Source organism: Salmo salar, chromosome 10 (assembly GCF_965601325.2).
Source record: "Salmo salar chromosome 10, fSalSal1, whole genome shotgun sequence".
NCBI lineage: Eukaryota > Metazoa > Chordata > Actinopteri > Salmoniformes > Salmonidae > Salmo > Salmo salar.
The window spans coordinates 90,516,153-90,539,618 of record NC_138300.1 but is presented as its reverse complement, the minus strand read 5'-3'; the positions used below and the strand labels follow the sequence as shown (position 1 = coordinate 90,539,618).

The window sequence follows — 23,466 nt, the reverse complement described above, 5'->3', positions numbered from 1 at the left end:
CTAATACTCTGGGTAGGTTGGGCTAATATAAGGGAGAGACATCTAAACTATACTCACCTCGCTGAAAAGGGCAGGACCAGGGAGCCATTCAATTCACAAAGGTTATCCTGCATGGGCCTTTATAGTAGCACACATCACACAGTAGTAATGAGGGACTTTCCTCAAAATTGTGAGAGGCTCAGATGAAACATGTAGATGGGGCGTTCTGCGCTCTATGATGAAGCCCAACGTCTCTGATCATCATCATAGAAGTGTTTCATCTAGCAGAGATTATGAATGCAACAGGGGGCACAGTCAGTGCCTTAATGAACCTACACAGGGTGACATCACCCCACTCAACCAAGCCACTCAATCCCTCTATTCTAATGGAAAAGTAGTAGTGACTTGATCTTTCAATGAAAGTGAACATTTGGCCCATCTCATCTGAAAGCAAAAGCGTGCTTACTTTATTTAAGTGGAATGCTGAAGTATGTTAGAGTTAGAGTGTTAAAACGACATCAAATCAAACGTCAAATCAATGTCTATTCCACGTTGATTGAACGTAATTTAATTGAAATTACATGGAAACAACGTTGATTCAATCAGTGTGCCTAGTGTGGGATACTACTCCAAGGTGCTTAAATCCACCTTGTACAATGTCTCTCAACACTTTGTTACTTTAATGTCTTTACAATAACTTTTACATATACAATAACTTATAATATATTTATGGAAGTATATCAGACAATGTGCTAATCGAAAAGTGCCAAGGCACCAATAGACAGTCCGTAACCCTCTGAAAGTCATGTTGAAGAGAGGTGTGTTTTCGGGGACGTTCGGAGGGTCGATGATGATGTAAGAGGAGAGGGAGGGATTGCCCCCATAACGCTCAACATGAACGCTCCGCGGCAAAAGGATGTGTGAGCAAGCAGCGCGCTACTGCAGGGACGGTGTCCACAAACTGCTCCAAAAAGAACAACCGAAACTCCGGGCTCAGGACAGCAAAGAGCAACCAAAACCCGTGGCCGAGGAAAGCGAGTCAGCGACGGCTGCACAGTCTGGAAACAGCGGCGCCCAGCCCGGTGGAATTGACGGGCTCGTCCGCTGGATAGTCACCAAGATGAGCGACAACAAAAGCATCTCTACGCGGGAATACGCGAAGGAGGAGGCAGCAGTTGCCCAAGAGCAGTTCTTCGCACCAGAGCCACGGAAAGGCATCTCTGTAATATTGGATGTAGGTATCGCTTACTTACCTGTAGGATTATCAGATATTTTACCTGCAAATTATTCATTGGTATTGTGACAGAGGTGGAAGAAAGTCTCATTTTAATTCAGTGCACAATTACGCGTAAAGATCCCCAATGTTGTGCCAATACTGTTCTCATCATCAATTCGTTACATAGCCTCTCTGAATATACACGTATTCACTTTATATTACTTGAAAATAAAGTTTTTCTGTAATCTGTAGGCTATCTGAATCGTGTTTTCCTTAAACGGTGGATGAATTCAAAGCACCATAACCAAATCAAATAGGCTACTGAGAGTTTTTATGGAGTTGGCCGTAAAGGTAGACTCAGCGAAATTACTTTTCCACGAGCATCACCGCACATATTGGCCATGTTCGAGAGCATCAAAACCGTTATGTATCATGGGTAACTAGTGACCGATTGATTGATCTACAAATAATATTGAGTTGTTATTTATGATACAAGGTGATTCGTAGATTAGTCCGCCTTGCCTTTAAAGGCGGCTGCAATTTCGAATGTGCACATTGAAATCCATGAAATGCAAGACTTTGACACACATTATCTGCGCACAGCGGGTTCACTTCATGCTGTTACAGCGTGGGTTCGGGACATAAACAGCGGAACATTTAGTTGTTGCGGAAATTGACCCATTATGCTATTTACTTTCTGCATCTACCCCATATCGCTGAGTCTACCTGTAATTAAGTGCACCCCATATTGGATGTGGGTGGTGCGTATAGGCTATACATCCTAGATATAATATTCTCCATGCTCCAAATTGGTATCAATTGGTGTAAATGCTCCTAGATGTGTGCAGTTTGTTACATTGTAGTCTTACTGGTGTCATTTTATGCCACAGCATGCATATACAGTACAGTCCTTTAAATGTTGACATAATAAATAATCTTATACAGAGCTATAGATTAATATATGACTGATAGCCAGACATCTTGTCTTTATACCGCTAGTGCATCTTTGACAGGCATACCTTACTTTGAATAATTTATATATTTTTTGCAGAGTATCCAGCAATTACACTAGGGGTAGGTGGCTGAAGCTGGTCTCAGCAGTATTCATTTAGTAGGTCAAAGTGTTGCCGTAGGATTATTCATCATTGCTTCATAATTATGTGTGTCTGATGCTCCTTCTTCTAGGGATCTACATATTGCGTTTAGGGGTAAAACTAATCTGAGAGTCAGAGAAACTAGTTCACTTTTAGACCCAGACCCAGATAAGCTAGGTGATGAAGAAGTGGTGCATGGAAACTCATTAGAATTCTGAAATGAAGACCAGAGGGGTAGAAGTATCCTAGTGGGGGGGGGGGGGGGGGGGGGGGGCTTGTATTACTATCCTTGTGGATACCGGAAATCCCCCAAAGCTCCCACAAGATTAGTAAAACAAGAAAAATACTCCCTTGTAGGCACATTTTCCAGGTCCCCACAAGGACAGACTATTTTAGGCTTAGAGGTTAGGGTTATAATTAGGGTTACAATTAGGGTTAGGTATAAAGTTAGGGGTTAATGTTAGGGGTAAAGGTTAGGATTAAAGTTAGGGTAAGGGTTTGGTTTAGGGTTACGGTTAGGGGTTAACAAAAATAGGATTTTGAATGGAAATAAATTGTAGGTCCCCACAAGTATAGTAAAACATATGCTGTGTGTGTGTGTGTGTGTGTGGCAGAGAGAGAGAGATTACAGTGGAAATATAGTATTCAATAATATTATCTATTGCTTGGTGTGTCCAATTATATATCTGATATTAAATAGGATTCCAAGACCATTGTCTAAAGGTGTGTGAGTATTGAAAACCCATAGAATTAGAAGACAAACTTCACAGTGGCTGTTCTTTGTACTGTATTTTTATAGCCTCGTTTTTTCTCCTCTCTTCTCTCCTCAACACCCCTCCTCCACACAGCAGAGGCATAGATCCATCCATTTGTAATGAGGCAAAAAGATGCAGGAAGAACACTGCCTCCTCTCTCTTTTTTCTCTCTTTCTTTTTTTCTCTCTTTTTCTCTCTCTTTTTTTCTCTCTCCGTGCCTCTTTCTTTCTCACACATTTTTTTCCTTCTTGTTTCTCAGCCTCTCATTATTACCTGCTTCTTAATTCTTCCTTCTGCCTTGCATGCTATTCAAGTCTCCATCCATCCCCATGACACCTCCGTTCCATCTTTCTGTGCCACAGTGAGTGGCGTTGGCAAGACACCGCTCTCGTTCTCATGTAGTGTTCTCACATGACTTGTTTAGGCTAATGCCCTGCTGAACTGTCTTCCATTTACTGTAAACCAAGTCCATCTGTATTGTTTTCTACTGTATGAGGCCCTCTGTAAACTCCCTCTCTCAGGATCATGTGGATATTGAGCAAGTTGAGATGACTAAACTGCTTGGAGTAATCCTGGATTGTAAACTGTCATGGTCAAAACATATTGATACAACAGTAGCTAAGATGGGGAGAAGTCTGTCCATATTAAAGCGCTGGTCTACCTTCTTAACACTATCAACAAGACAGGTCCGATCCTAGTTTTGTCGCACCTGGTCTACTGTTCATTCGTGTGGTCAGGTGCCACAAAGAGGGACTTATGAAAATTACAATTGGCTCAGAACAGGGCAGCACGACCGGCCCTTAAAAGTACATGGGGAGCTAACATTAATGACATGCATGTCAATCGCTCATGGCTCAAAGTGGAAGAGAGATTGACTTCATCACTACTTGTTTTTGTAAGTAGTGTGTACCGAGCTGTCTGTTTAAACTACTAGCACACAGCTCGGACACCAATGCATACTCTACAAGACATACCACCAGACACACCTACTTATTCAAAGGTTTTTCTTTATTTTTACTATTTTCTACATTGTAGAATAATAGTGAAGACATCAAAACTATTAAATATCTCATATGGAATCATGTAGTAACCAAAAAAGTGTTAAACAAATCAAAATATATTTTATATTTGAGATTCTTCAAAGTAGCCACCCTTTGTCTTGATGACAGCTTTACACACTCTTGACATTATCTCAACCAGCTTCACCTGGAATGCTTTTCCAACAGTCTTGAAGGAGTTCCCACATATGCTGAGCACTTGTTGGCTGCTTTTTTCCGTCACTCTGCGGTCCAACTCATCCCAAACCATCTAAAAAACAAAAACAAATGTGACGCAGAGGTGAAACAGACACTACTCAAAACTAATCTCCCACAAACCCAGGTGGAAAAAAACCCTACTTAAGTATGATCTCCAATTAGAGACAATGAGGACCAGCTGCCTCTAATTGGAGATCATCCCAAACAAAACCAACATAGAAATACAAAACTAGAACATGAACATAGAACTACAAAACATAGAAAAACACCCCCTGTCACGCCCTGACCTACTCTACCATAGAATATAACATCTTACTATGGTCAGGACGTGACACTTACACAGCCTGGAGGTGTGTTTTGGGTCATTGTCCTGTTGAAAAACAAAGGATATGTCCCACTAAGCGCAAACCAGATGGGATGGCGTATCGCTGCAGAATGCTGTGGTAGCCATGCTGGTTAACTACTTTAAATATACATATAAGTGAATTTGTCCCAATACTTTTGGTGCCCTAAAATGGGGGGACTATGTACAAAAGTGCTGTCATTTCTAAACGGTTCACCATATGGATGAACATACCCTCAAATTAAAGCTGACAGTCTGCAATTTAACCTCATAGTCATTGTATCATTTCAAATCCAATGGGCTGGAGTACAGACCTAAAACAACCAAAATATTGTCACTGACCTAGTACTTCTGGAGCTCACTGTATGTTTTTCATCTGAAAAGCAGTGAAATTGGTTCACCTACATTATGTGACACTATGCTGTAAGGCCTGACAAATGGATTATCAGACAGGTCCCTTAACACTAGAATGGCGAATGTTATACACACATACCTCTGCCACTTTTATCATTAGTCATGCCCCACTTCTGTTGTTTTAATTGTGGTTTACATTTAGTATGATATGTAATATTTTAATGGTCCCTTTGTTTTATAATGTAAGTGAGAATGGGTCTTTATGGAGGATATGTACCTGTATTTCTTTACCTGTCCCGTCAATCATCTACATAATAATGAAAGCCATTGTGATGTATGGCATGCTCTCTGAGTCAGTGTCCATTGTCTTTCCCTCAATGGTTTTATATCTCTTTTGATGAGCTTTTCCCAATGTCCAATGGACAATTTCTTACCCCCGATATGTTTTATTAAAACTCTCAAGTGCTCATCAGTCTGGTGAAGAAAATAGATATCAATAATGGCCCAAAATACAAACACCTATACACAGTTGTTTATACTGTTAAATGGAAACTCCACTCAAAAACTTTATAAAATTAGTCCACTGTTGATACAGTCCCAAAATGGTTTGCATATCAGCAGTCAAGTTTTCAAGATATTGGATTATCAAGAAGAAAAGTGAAGTTCCCCTTTAACCTCGTTCATGCATGAAATGCACTTACCACTTTCAAAAGCATAGAAAGAAAGACATTAATATATATCCCCCACCAGATATAACAAGGATTTACAGATCATTTATTGGTGTTCTAAACTGGTGTGATTACTGCTTTCCCAGTGACACACCAAGGATAGGTGTCTTAAAACCTGTTGGGGCTACAGGTTAGCAATGAACCCCGAGCCGGGATTGCTAACAAGGCTGGAAATTCAAAACATCAAAAATCTAATAATTTCAATTTCTCAAACAATCAACTATTTTACACAATTTAAATGATAAACATCTCCTTAATCGAACCACATTGTTCAATTTTCAAAGAGGCTTTACGGCAAAGGCATAAAGTTAGATTATGTTAGGACAGTACATAGCCACAAAAGTACAAACATCCATTTTCAATTCAAGGTCAGGCATCACCAAAAGCAGAAACCAGCTTGAATTATGCACTAACTTTTGTCAATCTCCATCAGATGACACTCCTAGGACATTATGTTATACAATACATGCATTTTTTGTTCCATCAAGTTCATATTTATATCCAAAAACAGCATTTTACAGTAGCGTGAAATTCAGATTTTTTTCTTCTCTGAAATGCTTCCGGTGAACATAACAAAATTACTATTCGAAAACATTGGTAAATTATAATATTGTCATTCAAAGAATAATATATTATCATCTCGTAATTGCTACCGAATGGCCAGATCTCAAAATAACTTTACTGGGAAATCACATTTTGCAATAAACGGGGTGCTATGCTAAGAACAACAGGCTATGCTATACAGTTAGCATCATCTAAAATCGATAATAACATTGTAAATACCCCCTTACCTTTGATTATCTCCATCAGAAGGCAGGATCCCAGGTCCGGAAGGCATTCCAGGTCCGGAACAAATGTGGTTTCTTTTGACAAAGTTCATAATTTATGTCCAAATAACACCAAGTACTTAGCGTTCATTATGCTCCCACAAAACGTGGTGTGGGGCTGGTAAAATCACGCCGAAAAGCAAAAAAAAACCTAGTAAATAATCTATTTATGTTCGTTCAAACATGTCAAATGTTGTTTAGCATTAATCTTTTGGTCCATTTTTAACGTTAAACATCAGTAATATTTTCACACAACCTATCCTATGTCTAGATAAAAAATGATGACAAACTCACGTCTCTCAGATTTATGCGCAGGCCCAAAAAAATGAAGTGATGACATGTCAACTTCCTTGGATTCTAATTTGCTCTCTGTTTATCATAGACGCTTCAAACAACTTTATAAAGATCGTTGACATCTAGTGGAAGCCGTAGGTGTTGCGAAATGAATCCTTTCTCACTATGGTATCTATAAAACAATGACACTAAATAGTACAGTCACAAAATCCACATTTTTTTTGATCTATTTTTCACAGGTTTTTGCCTGCAATATGAGTTTTGTTATACTTACAGACACCATTCAAACTGTTTTAGAAAATTCAGAGTGTTTTCTATCCGAATGTGTTAATAATATGCATATCCTAGCTTCTGAGTTGGTGTAGGAGGCAGTTAAAAATGGGCACATATTTTTTTCAAAATGTCTCAATACTGCCCCCGAGCCCCAACAGGTTTTAACCGTGCTATTACACACAAGCGCACAATGTGGTTAGGCTTTTTAAACAAGATTATGCTGGATTTTCACTTAGTCTTACCTAGCTATTCAGGCAGGCTTATTTACTGTCTCTCATTGACCTTTTGCGGCATGTTTTATCATGTTTTTACACTGTTCACGTGACTAGTCTCTTCACTAATGCAGAGCTCATGTTTTGTCTTGACAGATTTTCCGTAGAGCTGATAAGGATGGTAAGTGTGTTTTGGTTTGTTAAACGTATTTGTTGTCATGTTGTCTGTGTCCTCTCAGTGAGGTAGCCACTCTGGCCAGTCTTGTGTGGAATTGTTAGTACATTGTTTAATTTCCAGGCTAGCACGCACAGTGTGGTGCAGTTCCAAAGCTTCCCTCATTCCCTCATTCCCTCTGGCACTTGTTTGTTCTGCTGTCGTGTCTTGGAGCCTTTGACAGTATAGAAGAAAACTAACAGGGAGACAACTTAGAAGGATGCATTTTTATGCCAACCAGATGGCCATTTTATTTTCTGATCTGTGTGGTTGCACTGTGTCTCTAACTACCTTGTGGAGTAGCAATGGTAATTTCACTGCTATATTTTTTAGTTATCTATTCTGTGTGGATGTTTCTTGGAGATACCGTAGATACACTACAAATATGTTATTAGCTCCTAGTTAAAGAGAATCCTTGTCATTTGATGTTTGGAACATGCTCAGTTTGTGCTATTTTTACCCTCCTCTCCTGGGAAATGTTCTGTGGCTGTTTCAATGAAAGAGAGATGCTAAACACGCTGTGCGAGAGGGCTGGGGAGGCTGAGAGAGAGAGAAGAGAGAGAGTAGCAAGAGAGACAGAAAGAGATTGAGATAGATAGGGGATAAGGGAGAAAAAGATCAGGGGTCCAACATCGCTCCTAAATTTGCTCTGGTCTTCACAATGGGATCCATGTATGGATCGACTAGGGTCAAGGTTTATTGCTTCTCCCTCTCTGCCCGCTTCCAAAAGGGCACCTGCTAAATAAGCCTATATGTCTCCTAGCGTTGATAACACAATTAGCAGTGAGAAGGGTAATCATTAGTGTGTGTTTTATAGCTGAGCTAACATGCTCCTTTGGCCCAGGAGCTTTTATCATTGCTGCCTCCAGGCGAGCGCTGCCTAACAGGCCCTGATTAGAGGTTCTGATCCTGCGGTGTTATGCTGTTGGGCCCACAGTCATAGAGAGGACCGCATCACAGCCCTTTAAATACGGACGTCCTGTAATGAAACTCTTTCCTGAGAGAAAGAGAGGTATCAGTAATTATAGACAAGTGTGTGCTAATGGAAATGTAATTGTCTTCTTTCTCCCACTCCCAATGGCATGATATGCTCCACTCCCGAAACTGCTCAGGGAGGGGGTGGGGGGTAGGTGGGGGGATGTTTCCCATCCAGCATTAATGGAGGTAGCTGTAACATCACACATGAAAAAAATACTACAGTTTGCTATAGACTACTACAGTACTTACTGTAGAATTCTGTTGTAAACTGTAGTACCTACCTACCTACAGATTATGGAAAATTTGCTCTTTGAGTAGTTTTTCCAGTAGGTTTCCTCAAGGAGAAAGCCCCCACTGCTATGTCAAAGATAATAAAGCCAAAACGCTATAGTAAATACTACAGTAATATCTGCAAAAAAACACTACAGTAAATTCTACAGTATAATACAGTCCGCAAAAATACTACAGTAATTACTACATTTTTTAAAATTATATATATACTATAGTAAACTATAAATACTACTATATACTACAGTCATTTCTGCAACACTACAGTGAATATTACATTAAAGTCTGCAAAAACACAACAGTGAATACTATAGTATTTATACCATAGTATACTATAGTTTTTTTCATTTTGGAGCACCGCTAGTTTGTATGAGAGAGTAAGCCTGTGTACCTGATTAGTGATTACCTTGCCTTGGTCGTTGTGGATCTATGACTCCGTTTTTGGAACTGGCTTGCAGAGAGTAATCCACCACCTATTGTATGATATGCTATTTTCATGACTGCTGAGGGTACAAGTTTTCAGAAATGTTACTTTATTGAAGCACAATGAGGAAATATTTGCAGATTTCAGCCTTTGTGAGTATGACCTTTAAACAGGTAAACATTCACAACGCCGTAGGGCTAGACTGATTACCAGGACGCATTCTCAGAGCATGCACTGACCAGCTAGCAGGTTTCTTCACTGACATTTTCAACCTCTCCCTGACCCAGTCTGTAATATCCATATGTTTCAAGCAGACAACCATAGTCCCTGTGCCTAAGAAAGCCAAAAAAGCCTCTCCCTCAATGTCAGCAAGACAAAGGAGCTGATCGTGGACTACAGAAAATGGAGGGCATAGCATGCCCCCATTCACATCGACAGGGCTGTAGTGGAGACGGATGAGAGCTTCAAGTTCCTGTATCCATATCACTAAGGACCTATCATGGTCAAACACACCAACATGGTTGTAAAGAGGGCACGACAATGCCTCTTCCCCCTCAGGGCTTCTATACCAGGCAGTGTCAGAGGAAGGCCACCCAAGTCACAGTCTGTTCTCTCTGCTACAGCAAGGCAAGCTGTACCACAGCACCAGGTCTGGGACCAAAAGGCTCCTGAACAGCTTCTACCCCAAAAGCCATAAGACTTCTGAACAGTTAATTAAATGGCTACCTGGACTTTCTTTTCACCCCTTACTATACCTACATGTGCATAGTACAATACTTCAATCAATCACCTAACCAAGCCTACATGTACATATTACCTCAATCAATCACCCCAACTACCTCGTACCTCAGTACACTGACTCAGTACAAGTACTCATTGTATATAACCTGTATGTAGCCTTGTTATTGTTATTTATTGTGTTATTTTATTGTTTTAATATTTCATTTTTATCTATTTGTTCATTTACATACTTTTTAACTGCATTGATGGGAAAGGGCACATAAATAAGCATTTCATGGTAAAAATCACATTTTTATTGGTCACATACACATATTTAGCAGATGTTATTGCACGTGTAGCGAAATGCTTGTGTTCCTAGCTCCAACAGTGCAGTAGTATCTAACAATTCACAAGAATACACACAAATCTAAAAGTAAAATAATTTAATTAAGAAATATAGGACGAGCAATGTCGGAGTGGCAATGACTAAAATACAGTAGAATAAAATACAGTATATACTGTACATACAGTTGAAGTCGTAAGTTTACATACACCTTACATTTAAACTCAGTTTTTCACAATTCCTGACATTTAATCCTAGTAAAAATTCCCTGTCTTTGGTCAGTTAGGATCACCACTTTATTTTAAGAATGTGAAATGTCAGAATAATAGCAGAGAGAATGATTTATTTCAGCTTTTATTTCTTTCATCACATTCCCAGTGGGTCAGAAGGTTACATACAAATAGTATTTGGTAGTATTGCCTTTAAATTGCTTAATTTGGGTCAAACGTTTTGGGTAACCTTCCACAATATTCCCACAATAAGTTGGGTGAATTTTGGCCCATTCCTCCTGACAGAGCTGGTGTAACTGAGTCAGGTTTGTAGGTTTCCTTGCTCGCAAACCCTTTTTCAGTTCGCACACGCTTTTTCAAATTTTCTATAGGATTGAGGTCAGGCCTTTGTGATGGCCACTCCAATACCTTGACTTTGTTGTCCTTATTAAGCCATGTTGCCACAACTTTGGAAGTATGCTTGGCGCCATTGTCCATTTGGAAGACCCATTTGCGACCAAGCTTTAACTTAATGACTGATGTCTTGAGACGTTGCTTCAATATATCCACATAATTTTTCTTCTCATGATGCCATCTATTTTGTGAAGTGCACCAGTCCCTCCTGCAGCAAATCACCCTCACAACATGATGCTGCCACCCCCGTGCTTCAAGGTTGGGATGGTGTTTTTCGGCTTGCAAGCCTCCACCTTCTTCCTCCAAACATAACGATGGTCATTATGGCCAAACAGTTCTATTTTTGTTTCATCAGACCAGAGGACATTTCTCCAAAAAATACAATCTCTGTCCCCATGTGCAATTGCAAACCATTGTCTGGCTTTTTTATGCCAGTTTTGGAGCAGTTGCTTCTTCCTTGCTGTGCGGCCCTTCAGGTTATGTCGATATAGGACTCGTTTTACTGTGGATAAAGATACTTTTGTTCCTGTTTCCTCCAGCATCTTCACAAGGTCCTTTGCTGTTGTTCTGGGATTGATTTTCACTTTTCGCACCAATATATGTTCATCTCTAGGAGACAGAACGCGTCTCCTTCCTGAGCGATATGACGGCTGTGTGGTCCCATGGTGTTTATACTTGCGTACTATTGTTTGTACAGATGAACGTGGTACCTTCAGGCGTTTGGAAATTGTTCCCAAGGATGAACCAGACTTGTGGAGGTCTCCAATTTTTTTCTGAGGTCTGAGATGATTTCTTTTGATTTTACCATGATGTCAAGCAAAGAGGCACTGAGTTTGAAGGTAGGCCTTGAAATACATCCACAGGTACACCTCCAATTGACTCAAATTATGTCAATTAGCCTATCAGAAGTTTCTAAAGCCGTAACAATTTTCTGTAATTTTCCAAGCTGTTTAAAGTCACAGTCAAATTTGTGTATGTAAACTTCTGACCCACTGGAATTGTGATACAGTGAATTATAAGTGAAATGATCTGTCTGTAAACAATAGTTGGAAAAATGACTTGTGTCATGCACAAAGTAGATGTCCTAACTGACTTGCCAAAACTATAGTCTGTTAACAAGAAATTTGTGGAGTGGTTAAACAAATAGTTTTAATGACTCCAACCTAAGTGTATGTACATTTCTGACTTCAACTGTATGAGATGAGTGAAGCAGTATGTTAACATTATTTAAGTGACTAGCGTAAAGTCTACACTTGTTTTATTCGGGGCATGTTACAAATACAATTTGATTTGAGTCACTAGATTTATTGTTGAAGTAATTATCTTTCTGAGAGGTTTAATCCTGGTGTAGCCTTAGGTTTCAGTTTGAGTGGAATGTTTGCACCATACTATAACAGGGTGAAAATGAGCTAAGTCATTGGCTAGTATAACTGCGTGTTGTTGTGTTTTGCCTCTCAGCTGTCTCCTCTTGCCTGGACAGATCTAGTGAGGCAGATCACTTTGCTGACGGAGTGGAGGCAAGTGGTCTGCCTCAAAGTGACAGGCGACTGACATTGTAATGAGAGAGCGATGGTGAGAGAGAGGATAGAGATGGAGAGGGGAAAAAGAAGAGAATGGGTGAGAGAAGGGAAGAGAGAGAGTGAGAAGGAAAATACATTGGAGAGGGGAGAGAAGCCTTGCGGGGAGGATTCGCATAAAGGTTTCAGCTTGCCCTATTTTCTTCTCCTTCTCTCTGTGGGTACACTGCAGGGAAAGTCCCTTTCACAACCCAACAGAGGGAAACATGAGTCTGACCCCTAATCCAACATTTTCTTCTCTGCTATAATGCTCTTTTTGTTCCCCTCTTTTTCCAGTATTTTGTGTCTAATGCCTGTGGTGAGCTCTCAGGAGTGTTGACCGTGTTGCTTAGATAACGGCAGTTGTTCTATTTCCTGCCTACTGATAGAAATGGGCCCATAGACTAAGTCCTCTATCGTCTATCCCAGCTGTAATGGAACCTGCACAGCGTGCTAACAGAGGTGACTTTGAAGTCTGCTCCATACGTGTCACCTCACTGCAGGGTAGGCTGATCCCTCTTGCCCCATCACAGCGCTGGATTTCCCTGGTTTTCCCTGACTTTCCCTGGCCACAGATAGGACAGGAGTCAGGACAGAGGCTGGGGAGCTTCACAGGGCAGCTGGAAGCTGATGAGGCGTGAACAGATATAACTGCTGGTGCTACTCTCCTCTCCGCCCTGTCCTGTCCTCTGTTCAGCATCATCTATTATTCAGGGGCCTCTGCCTTGGCATTTCTGACATTCTACTCAAAGTTGGAACATCATTTGAACCAGGGCAGTCGCCAATGTCAGGAAAGGACAGTGTACGTACACACACACCCATGCATTTCCACCTCATCCATTTTCCTCTTTCTCTCTCTGTCTATCTGACTCTCTCTCGCTCCCTTACTCACTCTGTCTGTTTCTCTCACTTTTTTCTCTCTCTCAGAGTAACCATATTGTGTACTGTATACATGAAGATATATATACACACACTATCTCTCTCTCTCTCTGTCGCTCTCTCTCTCCAAGTGACTTTCCCTTGTGTTTTTTCATCATCCCTGTGTGAATACCTGTCAGACATGTGTCCTCCCGGCAGGATCGTGCCTGTCTGTCTGATGCCTGGTGCCCTTGTTCCTTTCTTTTTGGGTTTAATTATCGTTTTTGATGCTCCATAGATTTCTGACTCATTTAGCTTGAAGTAATTATTGTCACTCACGGTGATAAGGAGACAACAGGCATTTAGGGATGTTTCTTTATCCAAGATTCTCTACAAATGCGTACACAGTGATTTTAGTGTTGGGCTAGGGTAAAGGGTAATGGCGTGGTAATGGTGATTGGTGGACCTAAATGAGCAGCATTACTGCCACAAACATTTGTAAACATGTGTTCCTCTAACTGCCCCCCAGAGTTTGTCAGCCAGTCCCAACCTTGCTAATTTATTTTTTAACCTGCAGCCAGGCCAGGGAGAGGAGAGGGCTGGGGAGAGGAGAGGGCTGGGGAGAGGAGAGGGCTGGGGAGAGGAGCAAGAGGAGACTGGAAGAGAAAGGTGCTCATGGTTTATTCAGCATCAACACCAGCATGATAGAACCTGCTCACTAACTTTAAGCCTCAGATAGGCTATTCTATTCCCCAGACCAGACCAGGCCAACAAGAAACACAGCTTTAATATATATATATATAAAAATACAGTTTTGGGAAACTACAGTGCCCTCCTGCCAGCAGGAGCCTGTAACACATTACTTTGAAAATGTTTTTTAAAAAGTTAAGCTTTACTGAAGCGACACAAAAGTGCATTAGTCACTCCCTACAGGCTGGCATGCTAGCTAGTACAGTACATATTCTCTGCAGGAGAGTACAGAGAGGGTAGGATAGGAGGTCTAATTAACTCCGAGCTGGCTGCTCTCGTAACAATTTTCTTATTTTATTAAGTACAGATACATTTAGTTATACCACTAGTCCTTGCTGTGTATTTCAGCAGTCTCATAATTACTGATATCCTCACTCAAAACTGTGACATCTGTATTTAATAACCAAAAGTGCTCAATTACAGTACCTGAATCCAAATGATACAGAATAGACCATCTGTCCCAACAAGCTCTCACAGTCTCACTGCAAAATTAAACGTTCATCCACGTTTTCCAAATGTCAAATTTCGACGTTGCTCCAAAAGTGTTTTTGTTGCTCCTGCTACTCTACAAACATCAAATTTCGAATTTAATAGTTAATAGTTAAGTTTAAGCACTCATTCTGAATAGTTAAGGTAAGGGTTAAGGTTTTGGGATAGGGTTAAAATGCTAAGTTAAGGGATGGATTCGAAAGTTACTGAATGGTTACCTGGATAAAATGGGGGAGGGTCATGCTTTTTCAATTTCATTCAAGGGGAGGGTTTAGCATTTTTTTATCTAGCAAAATTATATTTCTAAGATAGCTGCTGGGATGGTGTAAATAAAACTAGGCTGCATTACACACTGCATTGGATTTTCAACCCTGAGCCCCGGCCTGCCATGCTCTTGCTGATCAAAAACCTTTTTGTGTGCTGCCTAACCAATGGCTGTGAAGTGTAGGCCTACGGTGGCAGTTCAGGAGGAGAGTCAAAGGCTTCTTCCGAAAATATTTTTGGATTAGGCCAAGTCCAAAAAATGCACGTGGACTAGCCTATAGCCTATGTTCTGTTCAGTTTGAGAAGGAGAGTGCAAAGATGAGAAGGTGGACCGGAGGTAAACTTTGATAGCTTGCTACTACTGTAATATATTTTTTTTTAAACAATATGTTTCTCGCCAATTATGTATTATTGACCTCACAATAAGACAGAATCGAGTAACTTACATTGTCGTGACATTGGATTGATTAATGTGACGACTGCTGCTCATCGAATGATTAACGGTTTATAATTACGTGATTAAATGAATCAGGTAATTATTAACTCATTAACCTGGGGCACCATGGGAAAGTTTTAGCTTTATTGAGTTTCTATTTCCCAAATTAACTAAAAAGAATATCAGAATATCAATTTTACAACAGTCGCTAATTAATCAATTTCCTCTACAGTCCTCTACAGTCTCATAGGCCTTTTCTGTAGTCAAATGACTAGTGGCCTCATGGGTGGAATGTTATTCATATTTTTCATAATTTCATAATTAATAAACATGATTTTTTTTATGTCAAACGGTGTTGTTACATTTCAGTCTTCTGTGATGTATATAAAGTGTAATATTGGGATGCAAACTCAAAATGTAATACATTTCAACTCTATATCTGAAATGGTACATTTCTTTCTGGTTTTTTTTGCTCATAACCATGTGTGTGAGGTGTATACTTTGGTTTCAAAGCAGCTTTGTTTAAGACTACCAAGAAACACTCTATGTGACCCTGATTTAGCCCACTGCAGTAAATGGTTAAGAAATAAGAGGTAGGCCTACCTGTTTGACAGAAAAAAATTAGGCTATGGGCTGCTATAGGTATATATAGATGTGTCAGTCAATTCCTCCACCCACCATGCACTCTTTAAATTGCCGACCTCCGTGTCATCGAAGGGCTGTTAAGTTAAAACCAAAACTCAAATGGCAAAAAGCACAGGCCTACCTCTTGTTATCTTAAGATTTTGAAGAAAATAAACAGATCTGATTATATAAAGTGATCAATAACAGAGCTTTGGTCCACGATGCTTTATGCTTAGAAACAAGCTTTAAAATACCCGGGAAAGACGTGACTTGTTTCTTTGAAATTCAAAGGCTGAGCTACAACCTTCTATAGCCGAGGAGACAAAAAAAAATGTGCTTGTGAAGTAATCTAATTCTGTCACTATCAATTGATTAAGCTATTCACTTTCTGTCCAATATAAGATGTTTAAACCCAGACAGCTTTTAGGGTTAAGCCATGGAAGAAGAGTAGACAGAAGTTAAGCTTACATTGTTCTGCATCGGTAGGCCTACAGTACTCTGTCTGGGGTGGAAAGTGTCACGAGAATTTTCAATCCCAATGATGATAACAATCACTATAGCTTTGACCAATTCCCCCTAGGTTGTAAACTTAGGGTTAATAAGACTTAGGCAAAGACTCAGATTCTGCAAAAGGTTTGTTGTAGTTTATTCATGAGAGCTCTAAAATCAACCAAAATTTGAACAGTCTTTATAACCCCCTCTACGCACGCACACACACACACACACACACACACACACACACACACACACACACACACACACACACACACACACACACACACACACACACACACACACACACACACACACACACACACACACACACACACACACACACTTATCACTTTTCTACCAGCCTTGGCCATTTCTCGCCATTCCTTTCCTCCCCAGATAAGAGAGGCCTTGGAAGGGCCCTCCTGTTGTCAGCTTTTTCAGAGTTATCATGTGTAGTCTACCAGCCTCTGTTTTCTCCACATATTTCTCCCTCTTAACTTGTCCCACACATGTATTATTGGAATATATTCTTATACATTTCAGGGTGGAATTCTTTAGTCATTACTTTAAACATATAAATTCCCTTATCAGAAAGGTAGGCCTAACTTTTGAAAGTGCCATGCTCAGATTCCTAATTATTTGCAAACAGGGACAGTTTTGTTCCAAACAAGAAACATTGATTTGGCATTGGAGAAATATGATGAAATGAACACATAACACCTATCTCTCTGTCCATTCTTAGCCTGTAATTTCAGTCATTTGTGTGGTACTAAAAAAGATTCTGCTAATATGTAAAATGACGTAGAATTGCATGAAATGTTTTTAAAAGGCAATATTTTTCTCCGACCTGCAAATACGATGATAGATTCATGCAATACTTCTACTTTAAAGGAGATCGTTCCACCCCTACTCTTGTCCACGGTGGTCTGCAAATGCACAACCTTCTGGCCCGCAGCCCTGTGTGCTATCAAAATTCCTGCGTTGTCATGAGGAATAGCAGTTTCTTAAACGGCATATCTAAGGCTCTGGTCTGCCCAAAAAGTGAGGGTAAACGGTAGACATGTTCTCTGCTATCCACTTAGTTTTAATTATTATTTGGGGTATAGGGGAGGGTCACTTGTTTTTATTTTCAAGCGTTCCAGGAGGGTTTATGCATACTATACATACACATGGATTTAGTACTGTAGATATGTGGAAGTGGTGAAGTAGGGGCCTGAGGGCACACAGTGTGTTGTGAAATATGTGAATGTATTTTAATGTTTTTTAAATTGTATAAACTGCCTTAATTTTGCTGGACCTCAGGAAGAGGAGCTGCTGCTTTGGCAGCAGCTAATGGGGATCATTAATACATACAAATACAAATACAAAAGTGTTTGAAAATGGTTTGGGCACCTGCAGATCTGTCGCACTTCCTAATCCCAGGAGTCATTGGCTAATTAAAACACATTTTTGGCCTCAAGCAAAGAGCTTTGGGTTTGTTCCCATTTTCAATTGTTATGTCCCCCCCCGCCCACCCCACCCTCTCTCTCCTCAGTACTCTATCCAGATTAATTAGGTTTGGCCAAAAGTTAATAAAGAATTATGCCAATAATGGTTTTTTATCACTTCTCCCAGAATTAACAACGGAGTGATGCTGTTTTTGAATGTAGAGGTATCAAATAATGTAATCAGAATTGTTTGGGTGACAATGGTACTGAGCAAATAGAGGGTGTGTTTCTGACTTTCCTCCAAAGGTGTCTGCCTCAATAGTGTGTGATTGTGTACTGCAGTTCGAGGCGTTACTGCATGTGGGCAGTCCTCGAGCATCTCTGCATGTGGCTTGTGTTTAAGTAATGCTTTTGATATTCTGGATTTCCCCTGATTGTCTATGCAATTAAAATGTGGTAAAATAAAAGTATTATCAGAGTTTATTGTTTAAGATATGCCATTATTCTAGTATAATTAATGTGCAATGTTTTATCTTAAAATGTACACTACCGTTCAAAAGTTTGGGGTCACTTAGAAATGTCCTTGTTTTCCATGAAAACATACATGAAATTAGTTGCAAAATGAATAGGAAATATAGTCAAGCCGTTGACAAGGTTATAAATAATGATTTTTAATAGAAATAATAATTGTGTCCTTCAAACTTTGCTTTCGTCAAAGAATCCTCCATTTGCAGAAATTGCAGACCTTGCAGACCTTTGGAATTGTAGTTGTCAATTTGTTGAGGTAATCTGAAGAGATTTCTCCCCATGCTTCCTGAAGCACCTTCCACAAGTTGGATTAGCTTGATGGGCACTTCTTATGTACCATACAGTCAAGCTGCTCCCACAACAGCTCAATAGGGTTGAGATCCGGTGACTGTGCTGGCAACTACATTATAGACAGAATACCAGCTGACTGCTTCTTCCCTAAATAGTTCTTGCATAGTTTAGTGCTTTGGGTCATTGTCCTGTTGTAGAAGGAAATTGTCTCCAATTAAGCGCCGTCCACAGGGTATGGCATGGCGTCAAATGGAGTCATAGCCTTCCTTCTTCAAGATCCCTTTTACCCTGTACAAATCTTACACTTTACCACCACCAAAGCACCCCCAGACCATCACATTGCCTCCACCATGCTTGACAGATGGCATCAATTCTGATGCTCCAGGTTCTCAACTAGTCTAAAGAAGACCAGTTTTATTGCTTCTTTAATCAGAACAATAGTTTTAAGCTGTGCTAACATAATTGCAAAATGGTTTTCTATTGATCAATTAACCTTTTAAAATGATAAACTTCAATTAGCTTGAATTAGCTAACACAACGTGCCATTGGAACACAGGAGTGATGGTTGCTGATAATGGGCCTCTGTAGGTACGCCTATATACGCTTGTATTCCAGGTATTCCATAAAAAAAATCTGCCATTTCCAGCTACAATAGTCATTTACAACATTAACAATGTTTACACTGTATTTCTGATCAATTTGATGTTATTTTAATGGACAAAAAATGTGCTTTTCTTTCAAAAACAAGGAAATGTCTAAGTGACCCCAAACTTTTGAACGGTAGTATACATTTTAAGATAAAATGTGTAATCTGTTGATGCGTTGGATAGCAGATGTAACACATACAGCGCCTTCAGAAAGTATTCAGACCCCTTCACTTTTTCCACATTTGGTTACATTTGCCTCATTATGACAATGCAAAAAAAATTATCACATTTACATAAGTATTTAGACCCTTTACTCCTTTGCACCTTTGGCAGTGATTACAGCCATGAGTCTCCTTGGGTATGACGCTACAAGCTTGGCACGCCTGTATTTGGGGAGGTTCTCCTATTCTTCTCTGCAGATACTCTCAAGCTCTGTCAGGTAGACATTTTTTTCAGGTCTTTCCAAAGATGTTCAATCAGGTTCAAGTCCGGGCTCTGGCTGGGCCACTCAAGGACATTCAGAGACTTGTTCCAAAGCCACTCCTGAGTTGTCTTAGCTGTGTGCTTAGGGTCATTGTTCTGTTGGAAGGTGAACTTTCGCCCCAGTCACAAGTCCTGAGCGCACTGGAGCAGGTTTTCATCAAGGATCTTTCTGTACTTTGCTCCATTCATCTTTCCCTCGATCTTGACTAGTCTCCCAGTCCCTGCCACTGAAAAACATTCCCGCAGCATGATGTTGCCACCGCCATGCTTCACCGTAGGGATGGTATTGGCCTGGTGATGAGCGGTGTGTAGCAAATGCAAAACATTATAGCCTACACTCTTGTAGAACCCTCTATGTAAAGGGTATTCCTTGGAACCAAAAATGGTTATTCAAAGGGTTCTCACATGGGGACAGCCGAAAAACCATTTTAGGTTCTAGATAGCTAGATAATTTTCAGAGTGTATTGTTTATCGGTTTTTACTTTCCTAAAACAATAATTGTCCACCGCACAGTTCAGCTGTCAGAGATTTGATCACTATGACAATAGTGCACTTGTCACAGTGAGTGCTTCTGGTAGAAAAGTCAGGTGCAGGAGAGCAGAGAGCTGTGAACAGGCACACACTTTATTTGGGTAGAGGCAACCAAACAGACAGACGACACTGCGTCAAAACCTCCAGCCAAAGGATAAAGTGCAAGGCGCGAAACAGTCCCAACAAAATGAGCAAATGTTACAATAAACAACCTTCGTGAAATACCACGGAAAATACGGTGCTATGCCAGTGCCTACCACGTTTTCAGAATGTAGAATATATCATTGGGTAATAATAATTCTTATACAGTGCCTTCAGAAATATTCACACCCCTTGACTTTTTCCACATTTTGTTGTGTTACAGCCTGAATTTAAAATTGATTAAATTGTAATTGTGTGTCACTGATCTACACACAATACCCCATAATGTCAATTTGGAATTATGTTTTTAGAAATGTTTACAAATTCATTTAAAATGAAAAGCTGAAATGTCTTGAGTCAATAAGTATTCAACCCTTTTGTTATGACAAGCCTAAACAAGTTCAGGAGTAAAAATGTCCTTAACAAGTCACATAATAAGTTTCATGGACTTACTCTGTGTGCAATAACAGTGATTAACATGATTTTTTAATGACTACCCCATCTCTGTACCCCACACATACATTAATAATTATCTGTAAGGTCCCTGAGTCAAGCAGTGAATATCAAGCACAGATTCAACCACAAAGACCAGGGAGGTTTTCTAATAGTTCACAAAGAAGGGCACCTATTGGTAGATGGGTATAAAAAGGAACAAGACATTGAATATCCCTTTGAACATCATGAAGTTATTAATTACACGTTGGATGGCGTAGCAATATACCCAGTCACTACAAATAGACAAGTGCCCTATCTAACTCAGTTGCCAGAGCAGAAGGAAACTGCTTAGGGATTTCTTTGTGAGCTTAATGGCTGTGATAGATATAACTGAGAATGGATCAATAACATTGTAGTTACTCCAAAATACTAACATAAATGACAGAGTGAAAAGAAGAAATAATAAAAATTCCTTAAAACATGCGTCCTGTTTGCAACAAGTCACTAAAGTAATACTGCAAAAAATGTAGCAAAGAAATTAACTTTTTGTCCTGAATACAAGACCAAATATACACTGAAGTTGCTTACCAAGATGAAATTGAATGTTCCTGAGTGGCCTAGTTACAGTGTTGACTTAAATCAGCTAGAAAATCTATGTCAGGACTTGAAAATTGCTGTCTAGCATTGATCAACAAATAAGAATTTATTTTTATTATTTTATTTCACCTTTATTTAACCAGGTAGGCTAGTTGAGAACAAATTCTCATTTGCAACTGCAACCTGGCCAAGATAAAGCATAGCAATTCGACACATACAACAACACAGAGTTACACATGGAATAAACAAAACATACAGTCAATCATACAGTACAACAAAAGAAAACAAAAAGTCTATATACAGTGAGTGCAAATGAGGTAAGTTAAGGCAATAAATAGGCCATGGTGGCGAAGTAATTACAATATAGCAATTAAACTCTGGAATGGTAGATGTGCAGAAGATGAATGTGCAAGTAGAGATACTGGGGTGCAAAGGAGCAAGATAAATAAATAAATACAGTATGGGGGATGAGGTAGGTAGGTAGGTAGATGGGCTGGTTACAGATGGGCTATGTACAGGTGCAGTGATCTATGAGCTGCTCTGACAGCTGGTACTTAAAGCTAGTGAGGGAGATATGAGTCTCCAGCTTAAGAGATTTTCGCAGTTCGTTCCAGTCATTGGCAGCAGAGAACTGGAAGGAGAGGCGACCAAAGGAGGAATTGGCTTTGGGGGTGACCAGTGTGATATACCTGCTGGAGAGCGTGCTACGAGTGGGTGCTGCTATGGTGACCAGTGAGCTGAGATAAGGCGGGGCTTTTAACTAGCAGAGACTTGTAGATAACCTGTAGCCAGTGGGTTTGGTGATGAGTATGAAGCGAGGGCCAACCAACGAGAGCGTACAGGTTGCAATGGTGGGTAGTGTATGGGGCTTTGGTGACAAAACGGATGGCACTGTGATAGACTGCATCCAGTTTGTTGAGTAGAGTGTTGGAGGCTATTTTATAGATGACATCACCGAAGTCGAGGATCGGTAGGATGGTCAGTTTTACGAGGGTATGTTTGGCAGCATGGGTGAAGGATGCTTTGTTGTGAAATAGGAAGCTGATTCTTGATTTAATTTTGGATTGGAGATGCTTAATGTGAGTCTGGAAGGACAGTTTACAGTCTAACCAGACACCCAGGTATTTATAGTTGTCCACGTATTCTAAGTCAGAGCCGTCCAGAGTAGTGATGCTGGACGGGCGAGCAGGTGCGGGCAGTGATCGATTGAATAGCATGCATTTAGTTTTACTTGCGTTTAAGAGCAGTTGGAGGCCACGGAAGGAGAGTTGTATGGCATTGAAGCTTGTCTGGAGGTCAGTTAACACAGTGTCCAAAGAGGGGCCAGAAGTATACAGAATGGTGTCGTCTGCATAGAGGTGGATCAGAGAATCACCAGCAGCAAGAGCAACATCATTGATGTATACAGAGAAGAGAGTCGGCCCGAGAATTGAACCCTGTGGCACACCCATAGAGACTGCCAGAGGTCCGGACAACAGGCCCTCCGATTTGACACACTGAACTCTATCAGAGAAGTAGTTGGTAAACCAGGCGAGGCAATCATTTGAGAAACCAAGGCTGTCGAGTCTGCCAATAAGAATGTGGTGATTGACAGAGTCGAAAGCCTTGGCCAGGTCGATGAATACGGCATATCCATGGCGGTTATGATGACGTTTAGGACCTTGAGCATGGGTGAGGTGCACCCATGACCAGCTCTGAAACCAGATTGCAAAATGGTCCGTAATCTGTTTGTTAACCTGTTAGGGCTAGGGGGCAGCATTGACACGGCTGGATAAAAAACATACCCGATTTAATCTGGTTACCACTCCTACTCAGTAACTAGAATATGCATATACTTATTACATATGGATAGAAAACACCCTAAATTTTCTAAAACTGTTTGAATGGTGTCTGTGAGTATAACAGAACTCAAATGGCAGGTCAAAACCTGAGAGATTCCTTTACAGGAAGTGGCCTGTCTGACCATTTGTTGAACTTCTTTTCCATCTCTATC

General features: G+C 40.3%; 1 protein-coding gene across 2 annotated transcripts in view; it reads left to right on the top strand.

Moving 5' to 3' along the window:
* The first annotated feature begins 853 nt into the window (after nucleotides 1-853).
* The window catches only part of LOC106560819 (N-terminal EF-hand calcium-binding protein 2), a 151,472-nt gene continuing 128,859 nt past the window's right edge, over nucleotides 854-23,466 (top strand). For both annotated transcript variants that reach the window (XM_014124148.3, XM_014124147.3), the window contains exons 1-2: nucleotides 854-1,213; nucleotides 7,488-7,512. In XM_014124148.3, coding sequence (XP_013979623.1) covers nucleotides 896-1,213; nucleotides 7,488-7,512 — 343 coding nt within the window. In that variant the 5' untranslated portion in view covers nucleotides 854-895. The remainder of the gene's footprint in view (nucleotides 1,214-7,487; nucleotides 7,513-23,466) is intronic.